At 40.8% G+C, this 21,838-nt stretch overlaps 2 protein-coding genes across 5 annotated transcripts in view; both read right to left on the bottom strand.

The window, feature by feature from the left end:
- Window positions 1-13,054, bottom strand: part of LOXHD1 (lipoxygenase homology PLAT domains 1) — a 177,663-nt gene extending 164,609 nt beyond the window's left edge. Inside the window, exon 1 of the mRNA XM_077790176.2 lies at window positions 4,780-13,054. Coding sequence (XP_077646302.1) covers window positions 4,780-4,810 — 31 coding nt within the window. The 5' untranslated portion in view covers window positions 4,811-13,054. The remainder of the gene's footprint in view (window positions 1-4,779) is intronic.
- Window positions 13,055-13,953: 899 nt separating this feature from the next.
- ST8SIA5 (ST8 alpha-N-acetyl-neuraminide alpha-2,8-sialyltransferase 5) overlaps window positions 13,954-21,838 on the bottom strand; it is a 68,872-nt gene continuing 60,987 nt past the window's right edge. For all 4 annotated transcript variants that reach the window (XM_021538898.4, XM_085566647.1, XM_021538899.3 and 1 more), the window contains 2 exons: window positions 21,724-21,816; window positions 13,954-20,739 (listed from right to left, as the gene is read on the bottom strand). In XM_021538898.4, coding sequence (XP_021394573.1) covers window positions 20,277-20,739; window positions 21,724-21,816 — 556 coding nt within the window. In that variant the 3' untranslated portion in view covers window positions 13,954-20,276. The remainder of the gene's footprint in view (window positions 20,740-21,723; window positions 21,817-21,838) is intronic.

Below are 21,838 nucleotides of genomic sequence, written 5' to 3'. Positions count from 1 at the left end.
AACCACACTGAGAAGTAAAGTCCTCACCCCAAAGGATCTGTGTTAGTCAAGAGGGACACAAGACTAATAGGAAGAGGGCAGGAGCAAGGCCACCAGGTCAGCACAGCAGAGCTGGGGACACCTCCTGACACCATCACATGTCCCACATCAGCAATCATTGAGTCAGCAGCAGCAGCATGCACTAGAACCCCAAAGATTTGGGTGTTGAGCAAAATGCACCAGCCATCGATGAACCACAGCTGCAAAGCTTATACATTAGGCATCAGAAGATGGAGAGCTGAGAACAGGGGCAGAGGTGCTTGGGCTTTATTTCCTTTCAAAATAAAACTTATAAAATGTAAAAATAAGAAAACAACAACAATAAAAACCACACACACATACAAACCCTGAACAGGCAAACAAAAAACCCCAATAAAGTTTTGCAATCCTCTGCAAACATTGTGTTCTCTTAGTTTTCACCTTTTCTAACACTAATAATTCCCAGAAAGCTTAAAACAAGGCAGAATTTCCAGGAACTGATGTTAGGAAGGAAACAAAAAACCACTTCTGCACTTCTTTTACAGACTGGAAATGCTATGAATCCTACAAGCCCAATCCAAACTCCAATATGATTTCAAGTGGTACCTGTGAGTCTGCTTAAACACAGAGAGGCTGAATGGGTTTATTTCTCTTTTAATTCACACCAAATCTCTGAGTCATCCTGGTAGCATTGTCTATCTTTCATCATACCATCCTCAGCCACCCAATGCTCCTTATCTTAAAGAGCAGCATGCAGACTACTCTAAAGAGGTACTGAAAGCCAACTTCTGGCCAAACTTTCTTCTTTCTGATATTTGTTCACCTCTTTTCTTCTATCAGCAGAAATTTATCACCTTTTTTTTTTTTTTTTTTTTTTCCTAAGAGAATTAGTTTAAAAGATTTCTGCCAAAGGGGATTAGAGATGTTGTTACAAGCTGCTAAGAAACAAGAGTGCAAGTGTATGCACGTGTTTCTGGGAAAGGATAAAAGTAGAATAACTGCAGCTGAACTTGCTCAGATAACAGTAAAAAAACACAAAACTTTCTATTAAGCTGACATAAAATATAGAAAAGCTGTCAGAGTTACAAGGATCTGGACCTAACCCAAGAAACAGCAATACTGCTTCTCTGTCCATGCCATGGATTTACTCTCAGGCTGTCAGACTTGATCTAGTTATTTCCAGCAGGACTCACTGTTTCCTACACTTTATCTGAATATGGCTGTAAGTAGCTGTGCACATGCAAATAAAGCGCCCTAAATGCACAACACCAGCTCCCTCCCTAGGTACCCTTAGCTCCTTTCCCCAGCTCCCTCTGTTATTTTTCCATAGGTGACTCCAGCACAGCTGCACAATGCTCTCCCTCCTGTGATAGTGGGTAAGAAGCAAACCCTCAGGTCACAAAATCTCAGGATGGTTTGGGTGGGAACATGGGCCATGGTCAGGGACACCTTCCACTATCCCAGGTTGCTCCAAACCCTGTCCAACCTGACTTTGGACATTCCCAGGGGTGGGGCAGCTTCTTTGGGCAACCTGTGTCAGTGTTTCAACACTTCAAGACAAAACCTGCCTGACCTCCTGCAAAACCACCAATAAATTCTGTTACAGCCCAGGTGAAGGGCAAACCAAGTTTAACACCTACTCACACTTCCCATGGTAAACAGCTGTATTTTAGTCTGCTGATCATCCTGAGATTGGTGAGACTGGATGGCAACGCTGATACCGTAGGTGAATGTTGGGGTTTTAGAAACAAGGCTTCCAATACTGGAGAATTCAGCACAATTACAATAAAGGTTTACCACCTCCCCAGCAATTATCTCCTGGATTCAGCTTCCAACAACATCTTTTGCATTGGCATGTGCCCAATTGAAGCCAGACTTGTTTTGGGTGCCCAGGCAGGCACTGGCACAGAGACTACACTGATGTAAACCCAGATGTTTGATTTTGCTGTTTTCAGGGATATTTCCAAGCCTTTCACCATTATTGTTTGAACACTTATTTCCACAGGTACAGCTCCCACCACAGTAGGAGTTGGTGGTTAACTTGCTTTCACACTTTTAGACATGCTTTTTATGTCACTGCATGTACTGACAGATCAGCAGAGAGATTTTCTTTTTCATTTTGTAAAATGTAGACCAAGATCCGAAACCAGCTAACTCAAACCCCAATGCACCAGAAGGTTTTCACTCCTGAGAAGGATTTGCACCAGCCCTGGAATACCTTACCCACTAAAGCACAAATGCAGAAATCACAGAATCATTCAAGCTGGAAAAGCCCCGCACAATCATCGAGTTCAACCATTCCCCCAGCATTGCCAAGCCCACCACTGACCCATGTCCACAGGTGCCATAGCCACACTTTGGATCCCTTCAAGGATGAGGACTCCACCACTACCCTGGACCATCAATTCCAATACTTAACAACCCTTTCTGTGAACAATTTTTTCATAATATCCAATCTAAACCCCCCCTGGTGCAACTCGAGGCCATTCCCTCTCCTCCTGTCAGGGAGTTGTGGGGAGTGACAAGTGACCCCTCAATCTCTTTTCCCCCAGAGCAAGCTCCTCCCCATTCCTCTGTGTTGTAGCACCAGGCACAGAGCCACCATGAAGCAAACAGGTGATGATTTTTTTTTCCCCACTCCATTAGTTTTCAAATTAGACTTCTGAAATTGCTGTTTCAAGACCAACCCTCAATATCCATCTAAAGTGATCATTGTGATTCTACACAGCTGAACTCCAAAACTAGGAGGAGGATGACAGCCACTTCCCTTTGCTAAGGGAAAAGGACATCATGGCAGGAGCAGGGAGAGCTGGTATAATGTGCAAATATATATGCATACACAGACAGTAAACAAGTATCTGAAGCACTAGGACAAATAGAAAAGAGAAAAGTAATCCAGCCCAGCTAATAATGTCTTTGCAGTAGGACACAGCACATGAAGGACAGACATGAAATATCAAAGCAGACACACAATATAAAGCAGATGAAATAACCTGACACAGAGAAAACCAAAAACCAACAACCAAAAAACCAAAACCAAACAGAAAACCCCAAACAAAACAAACTAATGCCCATATATAAAAGGCACCTTTACAAGAGGACATGTAGAGAAAAATGTTTTTACTGTCTATCTAAAACCTAGGAGACACTTGAGAGCTAATTCCCATTCAGATCTTTGTAGGGAAAGCACTCATGAAATTTCTTTTTATTCCCTTCACAAATAAATTGCGCAAGACCAAATTTCCCAACTCTTACTGTCTTACCTTGAGACGTATTTTGTGCTATTTTCACCAGGGCTAAATAAATGCACCTAAATAAGTTTTTTAGAAAATTTCCTCAGACTTCCTTGGACAAAGGCCAACAGTGCTGACCAGTGTCACTAGAAAAGCAGCCTGTGCAGTCCGCAGGGGCTCTGGACAGAGCTAAGGACAAACCTCCCCATCCTTATCCCTTATCACAACAGGGAACAGTCTCCAAGATTTTTAAAACCCACCTGAAAAATCCCTGCCACAGAGATCAGTAATTAGGACCATGCCTCACTGGGCATCCTCCATTCCCTTCTTGGGTTCAGTCCAGCAGCACACCCAAGACAGGCTTAAAATTAAGCCTCAGACTCTAGGGTCCAAACCAGGGATTTGTGGTGATATTAAAGCTGCTCAAAGAACAGGGAAGTGCTCCAAGTTTCACCCATACATGATCTCCAACACATAAAAGAGAAATCATGTATATATTTGAAAGACCATAATTTCTTTCATGTGATGCTACAAAGCAGAATAATTAAAATATATCATTAATAAAGAGTCTGTAAAAGTGTAACTGCTCTTGGTCTTTTGATAGTATTTACTTTCACACTGCTGCATTTGCAAATAAAAAGAAATAAAGCAGGAAACTCCCCTGACCATTTACCATTTTGCCAGCAAGATTTTCAATACAGCTCAAACCTCATTGCCAGGGTCAGAACATAGAATGGTTTGGGTGGGAAAAGACTTTTAAAGATCATCTGGTCAACAATATCCACCCCCTACCCCAAATCTTCAAGTCTGCATTATTTAATTTAATAATATTAATAAACCTCCTGTCTCATGCTGCAGCAGTCTAACCTATGTCTCCCAACCATACAGATTTGGAGAAGCTTATTATAATCTTAAGCTACCAAGTAATCATTTAAGTTTTTAGTTCCTCATTATTAACTTATGCAAATTCAGCTCCTTTGAGAGTGAAGCTGTGGCAGGGAGTGAACAGAGCACTCCACTGCTCTTAACCCAAATTTATGCATGCTTTTACATTTTACAGGCATCTTCCACCTATGCTAAAAAACAGCTGCACATTTCTGATGTCACCTGTCTTCTCCTGCAGGGTATAACATAAAAATTATATAAGTTTTGAGACTTTGAAAAAAAAAAACAAAAAAAACAAAACAAAACCAACAAAACAAACAACAAAGGGTGCCAGTGTAGCTTCTTACCTGTCTACAAAATATCAGTATTAGGCTCAAAGTAAACAAAAGCTATAATGGCAGTTTGCTGCATCCCTTCAGCCTGAAGGCTTTTTCTCTGCATATTTTTACCTCTCTCTCCTTATAGAGATAAAAGACTCTGAAATTATTTTTTTTCTCTGTGATTACAGCAGGAAAAACAAAATCACATTATAGCTCTGATTATAACTGAATATTGTTTCATCTAATTTTCTGGAGGGAAAGGGGTCTGTGTACTTACAGATTTGGGGGTAATAAAGACAGAAAAGTGAAGACCACTACCCTACCAGCAGACTGTAGCCTCTTCTCCAACCACATGGTGCCCACTCTTGTTCTGAAACTGGTGAGCCAGTTCCCTCCTTCAGGTCCTGGGTGCAGATTCCTAAATGAAGCCACCTGAGAGAGGAAAAAGTTCTTCCTGAGGTGTCAGGTGCCTTCAGCAGAGGAGTTCCACCAGGAAGAGAGTCAGGGTATTTACATGCCAAAGTCAGCTAGAGCCCTGACTGAGTTAATGAGGGCTTTAAAAACATATGAAGCCATCAAGGATCAATTGACCTCTGAGAGATGGTAAGGAGAGGATAACAAATTATTATTAGTAGTAGTAGTAGTTATTATTGTTGTTGTTTTATGTTTATGAAGATAATAATGTGAAGAAGAATAACTGTCCACTAATTCAGCCATTGCAGGTTTACCCAAGAGCTCCTTTCTCCCATTTAATTCACTTTGACTTTCTCCATACAATACAGAGTAGATCCATTTTATCCTCTTGTACAAAGGTGGAGAAAACCTGCAGTTTCTAATTTTCAACATCAAAGAAGAGTCAAATCCCCTTCTCAAGGCACAGACTGGGTTTGTCTGATGGAGTCTATCCTATTTAATTAAGGATATTCAGTCATTAAGATAAATGGACCTTACAATATTTTTGTGCTTTTCAGCATGCAGGCCTCAGCACAAATTCCCTCCCTCTTTCCCAAGCATTTTCTACTTGGGAATAGGAGCAAAGGATGACTGGGAAGAGCTGTACATGATGGCCAGCTTGTACACTTGACCAAAGGGCAGGTCACTGCTGCTTTGTATTAGGAAGAAAATCAGGTCAGTGCAGGAATTCTTAGGAAAAATTGATGAAGAAACCCGGCGTTGAGGACACCATCTGCTGCTCTTCCTCAGGTCACAACTCACCAGCTGCACTTCCTATTGTAAAACAAATAGTTTTCACTGCAATTAAGACATGCATATTTACAGAGCCGCTCTTGTGAAGATCTGGCTACAAAGAAAAGGATATATCACTTGGTCTCTCTGAAAGAGCAACCTTTAAGGTTTAATATTGGATTTTGAAGGCATTAAACTTATCAGCCCTGTCACAGGGGATGTTAGGTGGGGTCTCAAGGTTCTCAAACCTTAGCTGAGGTGGCACTGCCAGCCCACAAGGCAACAAGGACCAGTCACAGGTGTTCACCCTGCAGCACACCATCCCTCAGAGAAATAACTGAATTTAGACACCATTTCAGTTTACCTGCCCCAGTTCTCTGTGCCTGTGTTTAGGTGAGCACATACTGAAGTAGTCTTTGCTTTATTGGCTTTTGTACATTCAAAAGGACAAACCTTGAAATAATGGAGCTAGTTAGTGAATTCAACTGCTTCAGGGAGCTAAGGGAACAAAGGATTGGAGACTTGTTGTGTCAGAAGTTCAAAGCTTATTATTTCCAACATAAATAGTATTTTAAGGAGGTGATGAAAGAGACATACTGAAAGAGTCAGTCCGAGTCAGACTTTGGAGCTAATAAATAACAAGCTATATTGCAACAGGAATTTTGTTAACTGAGAGAACTAACACAAATTCTTTCTCTAATTACTGAGTACTTTTTCAAGGAATGAAAATGTACCAGCTCTCATATATTTGCAAATCTCTTATGGAATAAATTGTGAAATCGAAAATTACTTAATCAGATGAAAAAGGTGTGGGCTGATTCAAGTGTTGGGCAGGGGAAAAGAGTCAAGGAGGTTTGCTGAAAGGTGAATAAATGAGCCAGCTTATCAAATGGAAATCCAGCATGTGTGAAAGATGTTGACTTAATTAAAAAAAAATAGGAATAATCAATATGAAGGAAAAGGTCTTTTCATTCCTTTAGATGCAAATATGCTCCAAGCATATGGAGCAGCTCCAAGCATATGAGACCAGTGCCAGCTTGCCCACCTGATCCTTCTCATCCTGGATTTCCTATCTGGCAGCTGTCCATTGAATTGGGTTGGGTTTTGCTTTTTTAGGTGTTTTTCATATCAGTCTCATTGATTATGATAACAAAAGGAAAAACTGCCACTCAGGCACTGCATTAACATCCATATTAAATAATAAAATTTGTGCTTGTGAAATTTTGATAATTTTTCATGTGGTTTATTTGGCGTGCCTTTGATCTGGCAGCAGTTACATCTCCTGGATATATATTTAACACCAGAGAAAACTCCTCAAAAAGACAGAAAAGCATAAAAACACATGGACTACCCTTAGTCAAACCAGGCAGAGGTATTGGTGGGATGAAGAGGATGTTCCATCACAGAAGGAGTGAGGCCGTTTTCAACTTGAACTGTGGAATTCAGCAAAGAGCAGAGCAACTGTGCCTCATTAACACAAAACCCAGCTCAGCTGAGTGGCTTGGGGACAATTTCTGAGATATTTTGCTGTTAGAGGCAGACTCTCTGCATGGTTGTGAGGGAATGACCACAAGGAGCCATCCTGCACAGCCAGGAGAGGTGGCCCACACCACACTGATGGGCACACAAGTACTGTGAGAGGGTTCTGGCATCCCAAACTGTCTCACACAGCCAGAACCTGGGGCGTTTGGAGCAGCTTTGATCCCACAGGAGGATCAGCAAGCCATAATCAGACAATCAGATGGTGAGAGAGGCAATTGCCCCTGGGTGCCTTAGGGCTCTACGGTTAGCATAGGTGGTGATGTGGAACAGTTAAGGATGTGTCCTTGAAGGTAAAGGCAGGGACAGCATGTTCAGAGCAAGGAAAGAAATGAGTAGGTGGTGAGCAGGAACATTACCCCCTCAAATATGAACAGGGCAACTTATGAGCTATGTCTGGGATTGTCCCTGCATGACATTTTCCTGGGCTGTTCTTTGCATGGCAGAGCTGACTACATTGATATTTTGAGCTAGATTTTAAGCCAACAAAGCCTTCACACTCCCCTCAGTCCATTCTAGTCTGTAATTTCATGTTGATTTCATGTTGAAAAAAATCAGAATAATCTGAAATATTTTCTGCAGGGTCTTTTTTATATATATTTTGATTTCTGGACTGTAGTTTGCAAAGATATTAACCAACTCTAGTTAGAATTTGAAGACTAATGTTGTCCCACTCAGTGTTGATCTGATCATCTTTGATGCGCTTGTCTTGATCTGTTTTTCATTAAAGCCCTTCTCCTGAAAAAAATACCCAAGAAACACTTAAGACATATCTCTGTGTGATAAATAAAACAGCAACATTAATAGTTAATAGTTAAGTGCTTAATAACTGTCTATAAAGATATGGCAATAAAGTAAATTAATACTTCAAGGTCCTGATTTGTATCTCACTTACATTGGTGTTCCAGCACTAAAACTATTGGTTTCTCCTGGGTCATTTACAGACAAATAGTGGAGGTTAGCCTGACCTTGCATTGCTCCAATAAATACATCACAGCAACAACAGATCTGGAGTCAGAAGGAGTGTGCAACAGTAGCATAGTGTAAATAATACATGGATATTAGAAAAGCAATTGCATCCCAATATCAGAGCCCATATCATGAGCACAAACCGCTCTGCAACACAAGCTGGCTCTGTGGGGATGAAGGCCCTTCCTAAATTACAGCCTTACAGATCAGCTGGATGTTCGCTCTCTCTGGAGTTACACATATCAGCTCCAAGCTTAGGGTCAGCCCAATTTATTTTTTTTTTTTTTTAAAGCAAATCTCTTCAAGGACATGAGTTCATCTTTCAGAGAGAGCTGTACCCAACTTTGGCCCTGGAAAGGTGTGGGATGACATCTCCATTTATCTCTGGTGCCTCCAGGCTGGTGCAGAGGAGGGAAGACAAAGGCATGATGGTGATCAGGAAAACTGCCATCACACTGATGCCTTTTGTAGGGAACAAAACCAACTCCTGGCCTAAACTGTTAAATCTGGGGCGTGTTTCTACTAAATAGAGCCTTGGCAAGGAGCTGACACGTTGACTCTACGCTGGACATGCCTGAACTTAGCAGAGACTCATTTGCACTAAGAATTGTTGCTTTCAGTTTGGAGGAGGCATGGGCTGAACTTCTCTGAGTCTCTGGTTTTCCATACATAAAAGGAGAATGTGAACAGCACGCACTTGTGCTCATTAGTGCTCCTCAGGCTGTTGGAAATCAATGGACAAAGGGACAAGTTCTCACTCCTGAATTTGCCAGGGTCTTTTCGCACTGGGGTTGTGCCTCAAGTGTTCAACAAGAAAGGTCTTAACAGCAGTGTTAGAAATAGCTGGCTGAACTCTCTACTTGGCAGAAAGTTCATTTTTCACTCCAAACTGATGAAAGGTGACACTATGAGATGAGCCAGATTTGGTTTTCTTGTGCAGAGTATGATTAGACCTAAAAAGAGAGAGTCAAGGTTAACAGCTCAACCAGACTCATCCAAGTTTGTTTGATTTATGGATGGATTACGATGAGTTGTCCTTCATAGCAAGCTCCTTTAAATAGGAGCTATCATGCTATAAAATTATGTGACAAAACCCAATATTTTTAAATAAAAATAGTCTTGCTTAGGATATGGAGACAGAGCCAAACTATTTTAATGTCATATTTGATTGCTCAGTGAGTGCATCTTGTTTGCTTTTTCCTGCTGGTTGTGCATGTAGAATTAAAAATCAAAAAGCTAATAGATGAAAAAGTTGTTAACATAAAGGTTAATTAATCCTCAGAAATCAAATCTTTTGCTCTTGCAGCTACAAAGTTTTCTAATCATAAAAATGCATTTTTCAAGCAACAGCTTAGCAATACTTAGCAAAACTTTGCACTAGGAGTGGCCAAAAATACTCAACAGAGGATATGGAAATGATCTGTGCATAAAGACACACAGCTGGTGCAGTAAAGACCCTGCTGAGGACAGTCAGCATCTGGTGAGCTGGTTGAAAACTCACCCAAAACATTTAATGATAAGAGTTTATAAAAATGCAAATATGTGCCACTTTCTTCAGAGAACCACAGAGTTGCAATTGTATGTGTCTTATCAGCCTCTTCTCTGTGACAAAATTTAGCATCTGCCTGGCAAAATGTCTGCAAATCTATTTGGGTTTAATATTTGGAGTAAATAGTGCCTACTGACGTGATTTCTTACAGAACACTTGTGTAAGTGCACTGTCAGTGTCTGTAAGTCTCACCTTTCCACCTTCCATCTCTGACACTGAATTTCAACCAAGGCAGAGAGCAAGACTTAAACTGCCAGAGGGCAAAGTTAGGTGGGATATTGGGAAGAAATTCTTCGCTATGAGGATGGGGAGGCTCTGGCACAGGTTTCCCAAAGCAGCTGTGGCTGTTCCATTCTTGAAAGTATCCAAGGCCATGTGGGACAGGGCTTGGAGCAACCTGGGGTGTGGAAGGTGTTCCTGCCTATGGCACGAGGTGGGACGGGATGGACTTTAAGCCCCTTCCAATCCAACCTATCCTATGATTCCATGATATTTACCACCATATATAGCAGTAGCTCATGTACTGCTGCCACAGCCAGTCCTGAAGCAAGGGGAGGGCCTCAAGGACTTTCTGGAAAATGGAAAATCCAGGGATACCCCTCTTTTCCAAACACCTGCCATGCTGTGTACAACTCACTGTAAAATGTTGCAAGGCAAGAAAGACCAAAGAGCCATGAAACTGTAAGTGCTAAGGAGAAAAAGAAATACATTAAAAAATGCATCTTCTCCTAAGGGTCGGACAAGTATGATTCTGGGGCTAATCTGAGAGTGGTGCAGAGTGATGTGCAGAGCCTCTGTCCAGTCCTCCTGTGTCCCTACTGCTTCTGGGAAGAAAAGGAAGCAGAAAGATTCCCTCAGACCATAAATTGAGATTGCTGCGACCAAAGTTTTTCTGGAGTAATGAACTCTGGCAGAAACACATCCATATCATGTTGTAGAGAATGCAAACAAGATTTCCCAGAAAAAGACAAGAGGAGCAGTGAGACTTACCCCACTGAAATAGGGGAAAAGAGCTGGTGAACATAGCAACCTGCACTAAAATATTTAGATGTTTAGATTGGGTACTATGAAGAAATGTTTCATGCCAAGGGTTGTAAAGCATCAGTACAGAGCATCCAGGGAAATGATGGAGGCACCATGCCTGGAAATAGTCTAAAAATGTGTGTGTGTGACAGCTGAGGATGTGGTTCATGGTCAACGTGGTGGTGGTGCTGGGTTGATGGAAGGAATTGGTGATATTAAAGGTCTTTTCTGACAGTAATTCCATGATCCTATATTCAAGAGGTTGTGACTGCACACCCAAATCTCATCAGGAGAGAGGGGCACGTACATGTCCAACAATCTGGACTCAGTAGTTCTGCACAAGCAACTGACTGTCCATTAAGGACAAAGAGAAATATCTGAAGGTGGTTAATTCGCATTCTCACCACCATCCAAAGAGCCTATCCAGTTTCGACATAAGGAGAAATTGAAATTAATCACTATTACAAATCCTTCCCCAGTGTTGCCATGTGAAGGAAAAATTGTGAGAGATTTATTAAAGATGTGACTGGGGAGACAGATCTGAAACAAAAAACCCCCAAAACCTATTCTGAGTACACAGTACTTTATGAAACACCTAGATAGGAAGTCAAAAATTTAATTAATATTTTCAGAGGGAAAAAACACATATCCCATATTTATCATCCTGCACCACATGCTCATGGAAACCTCCAAAGAGCAGGGCATTAGGGACTCAGTATTTCATTTTATCACCTGCTGATGTCTGTGTTGAGCAGTAAAAATGGCAAATTATTTGCAAAATTATCAGGCTCCCTCAGTGCCTCAGCACTTCTCAAGGGAAGTAACGTGCTTAGAAATACAGATGTCACCAAGATTAACTTCCAAGGCCCGAAAGGCATTTGCCTGTCTGACCTGAGTGCAAACCATGGCTTTGCTAAGTGCCACTCAGCAAAAAAAAAATGCTCACATGAAGCTCCAGACAGCAGCTCAGACACTTCAATGGCATTTCACTCACTTCGTCCGGGGAAATGGTGAACTTCACTCTCCAACATCTGGCACTCAGCCCAGCAAGGCAGAAGGACTTCTAAAACTGACAGTGTGGCTGTTTGTATGGCTAACAAAATCTATTCCTTGCAAAAATAAATAAAAAATGCCCCATGAAGGGAAAGCAGTGGATTTTAGCCCTTATTATTTCTATGCAATAAAACCCAGAGAAAGCTGGATTTTGTGGATGAATTTCATCACACTCTCTCAGGCCTGGCAGAACACCTTGTATCTTGTATCTGGAAGGCCCTTAATTAATCAGCATGTCTGGGGAGGGAGGGTCTCAAAAGGCAGAGTAAATCCCCGGAATTCAGTGGAATTCCAAGACCCTCTTGTCCTGTTCCTGCAGGACCAGCTACCCCAACAGCAAGGACCTCCACACAACCTGGAGGCTCTATTATGCTCTCTGAGGTCTACAGAAATCTGTATTCACCTTCAATAAAATGCTCATGCTCCCAGCTCAGGGCTAAAACCTGAACTTCCTAAATCAAAAGTTTAAGGGTTTAGAAAAAAGTGATTGGGGTCTGAAGCCCTCCTCATAGGCAGCTTTAGTGCTGACATCCTTGCAACCAGCATCTTCTCCACCTAAAAAGCTGCCTGTGGCAGCACTTATACATACTTAATGTAGTATTTCACCTCTCTGTGATGGACAGTAGTTTCTTTGTGGATTAAAATGTTTATTCTTCTAGCCAGATTTGCTGGGATGACTAAAAGATGTAGAGCGAGAAAAAAAACTGACTGATAAAATTACCTAAGTGCTAGCACTTCACCACCCAGAAGTAGATTTGGGATAGCAGTGCTAGGAAAAAAAAGAAAAAAAAAAAAAAAAAAAAAAAAAAAAAAAAAGCAGAATATTAACAGAAATTCATAAAACTTTCATTCCAAGATGTGCTCCCTGCAATGCTTGTGCTGGGAGAAGGGAGGTCACTACCTGCCCTGGCTCCATCTGGCAGGGCCCACAACCTAAAAACATCTTTCTGGACACCATTGGGAGATCGTAAGTGCAGAAGGAACCATTTCATCATGAACACAGAGCTGAAATCTGACACTCAGTACCACACAGCATTGCCAGGGACAAAAATGCAAGCTGTCAATACTAGTCTGAGGGAAAACCAGCAGAAGGGCCTTTTATTATTATTTCCCCTGTTTCTTCTGCTCTTCCCCTAAGTACCCACTTCTGGGCACTGTCAGACTGTGGTGAAACATCTCTGTAATTCACTATGGCTATTTATGGAAACTTTCTTGGAGCCAAGGCTGCAAATGCCACTGAGGAAAATGACGGATGCTGCAGGCTTTAGGAAATAAACCATTCTTTGATTGCTTGCTTAGCCAAGCAATTTGCAGTGTGATAGACAGAAATTATATCATCCAGTGTCAATTTGTCTATTCATTTTTCCCTCTCCACATGCTTCATCTCCTTGATTGAATAATCACTAACAATAATCACAAGCATCTGGAGGAAGGAAGTACATCCATCAGTTTTAATGTCAGCAAGAATGAGGGCTGATTCCTCCAGCATTCAGCACAGCGCTGCATCTTCAAAGTCATTTACATTTTCCTTATACTAGCACTAATACCCAGATTGTATTATTTCTGTTACATACTCCCATTTCAGTTTATAATCTAGGAACAACAGAATGGCAATTGGGAAAATACCCAGTTTCAAAAAATAGGTGGTTGTTTCATCTGCTATCATGCATTACCACAAGTATTTTTACATCTATATTTTAATTCTCTGAGAATATTTATGAAAGTGTAAGCTTGAAAGACTGAGGCTGAATAAGACAGACCAGATCCAAAGAAGATTATTTTATATGAAGGATGAACACAGTAAAGGACAGAGCTGTTAGGAAGGTGTAAGTAGGCAAATCCCAGGGATTGCAGAGGCTTTTCAAAGGCTGTCTGTGCACAGTTTGCTACTTCCAGTAATAAATTACCTTATTGTGTCTAGACATTTCAAAGACAACAGTCCACAACATATACTGAATATTCAGTGCTCAGTCTGTATGGATGCATAATTCTAAATATACTTTATATATATATATATATATATATATATATATATATATATAAATGATGCTATATAACCATATAATTCCACAGTGGCTTTCTCTAGTTTTGTGAAACAATTTCTACCAGCTGAGCTTCCAACTCCCCCTGTTCAGGGACACAGAGCAGCAGAAAATACAAAATCAGTTTAAAGGCACAATAAGTGGTACAAAGATTGCCTTTCCCAGAAAACTGGTAAAGTGGTTTATTTATTCAATAGAATTAAATCATCTTTCAAACACAGTGACACAGACAAAAAAAAAAAAAATAAAAAACCAAACCCAAAGACCCCTGATTACTGTTCTAGTTATGGCTTACAGCAATTGATAGGCTTTCTATCACAACCATAATACAGCTACAGAAACAATAATAAGCCAAAATCACAAGATGTAAGGTTGACAAAATAAAGGTCAGCCAAAGGACACAAGAGATTAACATCATCGTAAAACCAACATGACTCTGCATGGATTTATCCACCCTCCCTGCCACTGCCTTACAGAAACAACAAACATGAAACAGCTTTATTTTTGTCATAGCCCAATCTCCCCTACATGAAGACCCAAAGTTTTACTCCAGTATTCCCAAAATAAGGGTTTGTTTCCCATCAGGTGAAAATCAGGGATATATTCAGCAGGCAGCAGTTTTTAAATACCATTTACATGGGCTCAATGCAGAGGTTTGATTAGGAACCTCATGGTTGAGAGCAAGGAGGGCCTAGAAATGAAGCAAATGTCACCAAATTTTTGTCCTCTCCCAGAGAGAAGGGATTTTTTTCCCTTCCCTCATCTCTAAGGGGACAGGCTCGAAGGCACACCTAAGTAAGTGTGTATCACTTGTCCAACAAAATGTCAACAAATAGGGATTAATTCTGCCTGTTCCACACTGATAAGAAGGCAATAACCAGAGTCTTCACAAGCCATATGGAGCACTGGAGATACTTCAGTGTCTTGGTCCATCAGACAGTTTCAGCTACAACAAACATTTCGAGAACCAGCCAACAGAGTATCTGATTTTTCTGGCTTAATTTGTCACTGTTTTACATGCTAACACATTTTACAGTGATTAGTACAGTCAAAAATGTACATCAGCTTACCCAAAGATCAAACACTGAGAACATCTATGGCTTCTAAATAGAAATAGACACATTGGTAACATATTTACATCTTTCAATACTTGAAGTGCTGAGGCAGATTTGTCTTTCTTCAAACTTCCTACTGTGGCCCAGTCACTCATTTCTGATGTTTCTTGGGTGCTCAGAGCTTTGGGGAGTATTGGAGGTGCTGACAGCCTGGGACCCTCAACCTAATGCCTCTTGTACTTTTGGATTTCCCTAAAGTTGTTTGGTTTTTTTTTTAAAGCACTTAAGTACAATTTCAATTTTGAATAGAATCAGTTTTTTTTTCTTTTTTATTTTAATACCATGCAGACAACACAGGATGCCAAGCAGGCTCACCCACATTAGACAGGATAATAATAAGACACAAAATGATGATAATAATTTGGGAGGGTTTTCTGGGAGATTGGCTTGGCTTACAAACACTGACGTAAGGCTTGAATTCTCTTTCTGTTTAACTCAAACGTGAATGCTGTGGCAGCTTCAAAGGTAGTGGGCTGTATCCTGCCTTGAACACATTCATGTCACTGACAAATTCCATGCTGGTATTTTAAAGCAAGCAGAAAAACCCCTCTTTTCCTGAGGCCTGTGGTTCACATACATACCGCCAGGTACAGAGGGCTCATGTAGGATTTACACTACCATGATGAAATACTTTGCATAGATGAGTTTGAAAAGATGAATTGATGAAATCTAGAAGGGAAAGCAACAATCACAACACTTCTGCTTCCAGAGAAGCTTGTTCTTTACTCACACCATTAAAAACATGGTATTGCTGCTGCAATTAAAAAGTATATCTGAAATCAAGTGATGGGGGAGAAAAGAGGTTGTTCATCTTGTCCATGATCAAAGCCTGTTTCTGGAGCACACAAAATTTCCACATGCTTCACTGAATTTTGTAAAGGCCCTAAACATAAATACTGACTTCTTTGTTCCTGAAACCTCAGCTCACTCCAGAATTTCTCAGGGAACCTGGCTCTTTAGAGATTGCTGAATTTTTCTATTTCCTTTTTCCTCTACTTGTAAAAGCTCCAAGGTTCTCTGCACACTCAAATGAGAGTGAGATAAGGAAAAAGGCCCATTTCAGAGCCCTCCCTGTTCACTATCCAAGCGCACAAGTGGACAAGCCACCTGGCCTCAGAAGATCAGAAAGGACAGATTCCCTACTCTCCACCTCAGCTTCCCTCACAGACAAAGCAGAGATTGCTCCTTGCTGCCAGGGAGGGCTGGGCATGGGCAGCCCACCCACACAGCTGTGTCACCACCAGTGCTCCTGCCTCCAAGACTCAAGCAGCACTTCCACTGATTCACCAAACACCCACAGAGGGACTATTCTTGGAGATGATTTCCTTCTGTCTACTACATCTGGCCATCTCGAGTCACCTTTAATTCATCATCAGCCAAGCCTTTAAGAGGTGGATTTTTTAAGTACTCAGGAGCTATCCCTGGTTGCTGCAAGCTGTGAAACTTCATCTGTTGTCTCTGCCGTGATATTCCATGGCACTAAAGGCCCTGGAGCAGTGTTGTGCTTGCAGTCTCTTATATTCCCTTCACATTGTTTCTCCAGGAGAACACAGACCTGCTCAGCATGGCATCTCTACTCCTTGAGATAGCAGCAGAAGGAGCTGTCATGGCATGGTTCTCCCATTTGCAATTCATGAGCTAGCTTTGACAACTCTGTTGCAATCACAGGAAATATGCTAAAATATTATAATGGCCCTATTGCCATTGAAGCCATTCTGTCCAACAGTAAAGCTGGATTTCATAAATCAAAAGCAATCAGCCAAACTGTTCCAGCTAAAATACTTCCTTCCCTTTGATGACAGCAATGGCAGATTCATAAGCCTCCTCTGTTGACCCAACAATAAAGTCAAAGCAATTGTAGTTATGATTTCCAACTGAATTTGCATTGCCAGTGTATGCAGATATCAGGAACTTCTTAAGGGATTCTCCTAAATAAGGTGAAGAATTGGGGATTAGGCCATGACATTTTCTCTCTGCCTGTCTCAGGTTTCATATTCTCAGCAGCAGAGCAGAGATTACAGCTCAAACTCAGGATGCAGTACCAGACAGCTGACAGGCAGCCTTTCTTCATCGATAGGTCAGAATTATTGATGGGGGGATTTCTCTGGGGCCTGAAGACTTTTTCTGGGGAAGCACAACTTGCTACACACAACCTTTACTTGCAGCAAATACACCTGACAGTCACTTCTTATCACTCATATATCCCGTTGTTCAGAGGTTAAGATTGGACTTTTGGAGCTTAGGCCTCATGGGAAAAGGAAAAACAAAGCCAGCCCCAAACTCAGACAAATTATTGATGTCAAAAGAATATTTACTTATACTCAGCGCATAAAAGAATCATGGCAGAAACCAAGGAGGGCCCTTCTTTCTGCAAAAGCCCTTCTACATATGGCATTTCTGGCAAATGTCATAGTTTTGCAATTATTTTTTGAGAAACACCTGAAAAATGAACCAGAAAGTGAACATGTTGTGACATGTATTTCATCTCAAGGGCTATTTTTATAAATTTCATTAATTATCTTTCTGGCTTGTGAATCACTCCTTATATCTAACTGTACACCTATGTACACCTTCACAGAAATATCTGTTTCTGCAGTCCCTTACATAAATAAATTACCCACCCACATGAATGGGGGCTCTTTTCAGATAAATGTGGCAAGACTGGGCTTTGGTGCATATGTGCAAGTAAACTGCACACACTTCTTAAAATCATTAAAAAAATATAGTAGCTATAGATTTATAAGCAATCAAAATCTGAACACAGTAACGCTGCACTTATTACAGTGAATTTACATTGCTCATTTATTATATTAAGAAAACAATGGAAAGGAAATGTCTGTAACCCTGTAATTACAGATTAACTGTAAATGCAGTTTTGCTTATCCTTTTGTCTGTCCAGAAGGATTTCTTGCAACTAAAAGGAGGGATTTGCACTATTTCTATCAACATATGGATGCTTCTCAAGCGCTTTCCCATCTTTTTTGAAGTGCCTTTTGCAACATATCAGACTCCTTTCAGTTGATTTTGTTCACTTCCATCACCATAGTAAAGAAAAATCTTCTACTAAAGAAGGTAACCTTAGCAGAACAGCAGCAGCAAAGCAAACCTGAAGTCACTACTAGTCCCAAACTCAGGCAGAATAAGGAGTAAGGACTCTAAGTACCAGCTTCAGTGTCATTACTGTTATCATAAAACAATGCACAGCGAGACGGCCAACCTGCAGTGTCACACTGCTCTCTAAATAGCACTTTCATCACAGCACTTCATTGTCAAAGCCCTTTGCACACAAATTTACAGAACACAGCAAAGACAAAGAACTCTTTTGCATATTGAATCAAGGAAACCATTTCACCTGCAGATTGATGGGGGTGCTGCCTATTTCACAGGTAGACAATACAAGGGGTTGCTCAATAACATGCAGTGTAACTCTAAGACCTAAAACACATCACTACAAATTACATAGTAAGCTTAAGCACTGGTCCTTCACCTGCCCCTGGCTGGTGTTTCCTAGGTGAGTTCTGACACCTTCATCAAGGTTGCTTCTAAGGCAGTCAAACCTCAGGCATCTAGTCTAAATAAAATACTCTCTCACATGCCATCTAGGTCACTGCTGGCCAGCAGGGACTTTTGAAATGGTGACCAATGTGCTTTCCCTTTCTTTGTGATCATTTTATCAGTAGTGTGAGCAACTTGCACAGCTCTCAGCATAGCACAGAGGCTTTTAAAAGAAGCTTTGTGCATTACAAAATCAAACTCTAAGTACATATTTGGATTTTAACTCTCTCCCCACCAGCCCCCCGCAAAAAAAAAAAAAAAAAAAAATCCCTCACACAGAACTTTAAACTTCAAATCCTTGATCAAAGATCTTGTAATCTACATAAGACAAGACAAGGCAACAACCCTAGTGCTTCAGACTAAGAACTTAGACAGGGAAACTCTGTTCATTTAACTATGCCAGCACAGCTGGAACAGTAAACCTTACCTCCTGTGTATGCAGCCATACCAGTATGAAAGGGCATATACCAGCAGCCTACTACTACAAAATAAATCCAGCAACTTGTGCCATCTTTTCTGCTTCAGGATTTTGTCAGCAGTAGCAGGTAAAAATTAGGCTTGGCATACCTGACAGAGCTACACTGATGACATTTAAAGAATATACCACCAGCCCTTTTACTATCCTAATAACATTCTCAATATACAAAAATGCCACACTAAGATGTCTTACATCTCAAGATGCATAATTTTAAAATAAGCATCATAATCTAAGCCACAAAATAACTTCTCTGAATTTAAACTTCATTTCCTGACATTAACATTTTACAGATACCTGAAAGTGTTAACTCAACCTGCACAGAAGTGAATCAACATTCAGATACTTTTACAAAGTCTTTGACAAAAATCAACCACGTAAATAGGTTTTTTTCTATCTTATGCTAAACCAAAAAATCAACATGTAAAATATAACTATGTAATCCCCTTGCTCTTTATCTCAAGAAAACCTTGTGAAGGAGCTTGTTCCTTCAGCAAGCACTCCAATGTGATGCTGAGATGGTGGCTGTAGGAGGAAGTGCACATATTGCCATGTGTTAGCCAGAAGGAAGGCATCACAGACAAGGAGAAAGGAAGCACAATCAGCAGAGGAGAACAGAAATGCAAGGTGCAAGAAGGAAGAAGAATCAATCTCTAAAAAAATATCACAACATGATTCACACAGTTAGCTGTTGCTGTGAATGGGAGTTCAACATTCTGTTCTATCCTGGTTGAAAAAAATTCATAAAGTGTTATTGTTTATTCCTAACACATCTATCTGCTATTTTTGATCAACACTTTGTGACATTATGGAACAAAGATTTTAAGTTATATATCCCCATTAAGCTATAATGCTAAAGAGTATTTTCAAAAACCTAAAGGCCAGAGAACAGAGTGTTCAATAATATCTGGCAATACCCAAAAGTACTCAATTCAGAAACCTATGTAAAGTCATATAATCTATGCTAAAATTCTTCACCTCTTTTTTTCCTCAAAAGTTTGGTGCTTTTCTCCATAGTGAAATGGTAAATACATTAATGTGGTTTATTTATTCCTAAATGTATTGTAAATGTGCTTCTTATCTGACTTGCTTTCCAGGATAGCATGTACCCTGGGGCACAGCAGTTTTGCTTCTCCTGCACTGTTATGGACCCAACCCTGCTAGCAGGAAAGATGCTGGTGTCCTAGATCTTATGGGATGCAATGCCTTGAGGAAATTTATATCAAACAATTATTGCATAATCTCAGGGTGTAACAAAACCTCCTACACCTTACACAGGCCATAGAGCTCCTGCCACACTCTCGCAGTGTCCCTGTCAGCTGCAGGTCCCCGTGTGAACCCGCAGGATCCCCTTGCTGTGCATGTGGAGGAAATTGAATATCTCTGAGGGCATCGCGTGAAAGCCAGGGCGAGGCTTCACATTGTCATAGTAGTGGTGAGTTATAAAAATCCCTGAGGGGTTCATGGGGAAGGCCCAGAAGCCGAAGAGGTGCACCTCCTCGCAGAGCTCCAGGGCCGCAGTCACCAGGATCAGCCCGGTGCTGACCCGCTTGGCCCGCACGCCCTGGCCGAGCCAGTAGCGGGAGACGTTGATGAGATACTGGGGGTGGAAGTAATAAACAGCCTGCTGGGACTCGAAGTCGTCCAGGACGTACTTGACCCGGATGGACACATCCGTGTTGCGTGTATTGTAGAAGGCCGGCAGCAGCACGGAGGCGTTCTCGTACACCTGGAGCACGTCGTAGAAGGGCTTCCTCCACTTCTCCAGCTTGTGGAATCTGAAGGGGAGAGGGTGTGGGTGATGGTCAGCCCATTTCCAGCAAGAAACACCCAATGGGCTTTTACTGAAATATTTCTGACACAGGGATAATTTAGATGATACTTCCCATTGACAGCATCTCGTTGTCAACGGGAATGTACTTAGATTTGTAACTACAGTATCAGCATGAAATGTAGGGTAAAATTTCAGGGCATAAAAATATTCATAATAACATCATAATAACCTTGTGGCCATGTCTAATAATGTCTTGCTTCTCATGGTATTATTAGAAGTATGTAATTTTTCCAAGATAAGTGGTGCACCATGCAGTGCAGAGCTGTCTAAAAAAGTGGCCAACACCAAAGCTAGCAAGTGTTTAAAATGTCTAACTGTAACATTTTTGAAAGAAATCCGAAGTCAAACAAATGATTTTATGTTGCTTGAGAAAAGAAACACATTCCCCCATTGAGAAAGGAAATCAATAATGAGCCTCATGGTCCCAAAAATGTCACAAAATAGCATTAGGGCATTAACAAATTTAAGATTAAAATCACCTAGTCAGTCCTGTCTACAGTAAAGTTACACTGACATTTCTTTAAAACATGTGACAATGTGTGTTACTTTATTTATTGATGATCTTAATTTTCCAATGTTAGTGACTCTGATTCTATGACCTCGGCATTTTGGGTGGGATCCAGTTTCTTCCACCTGAATGTTTCTAAGATGTTTCACTGGGACTTGCAAGCAGAGCAGGGGACATATGGCTGTGTTGTTTTAACTTAATTTTAGCTCATTGCCTTTCCATTTTCTATCATCAAAGTGCAGGTTTAAGTGTTTAACACATTTCTACAACTTGTTACTTATTCAATTCAGAATGAAATGTATGATTCATAGTGATGGTATAAAGTAGGATTTGGGAAAAATTTCTGTGTAACAGAATTAAGTTAAAGGTAGATTTGGGAAATCAAGAGAAATGAAAATACAAAAAAAGCACAGAAATAACCTCTCAGTGATTATACTGGGATTGACTGTCACGACATCTGTCTTCACCCCAACGTCCATTAAGTATTTCTCAGATATAGGGGGCAAATTGCATCTATAAAAAAGAGAAATTAACA

The sequence above is a fragment of the Lonchura striata genome, chromosome Z, assembly GCF_050655825.1.
Source record: "Lonchura striata isolate lonStrDom1 chromosome Z, ASM5065582v1, whole genome shotgun sequence".
In the NCBI taxonomy this organism is placed as follows: Eukaryota; Metazoa; Chordata; class Aves; order Passeriformes; family Estrildidae; genus Lonchura; species Lonchura striata.
Note: the sequence above shows the minus strand (reverse complement) of the source record. Positions and strands in the feature narration are given on the sequence as shown.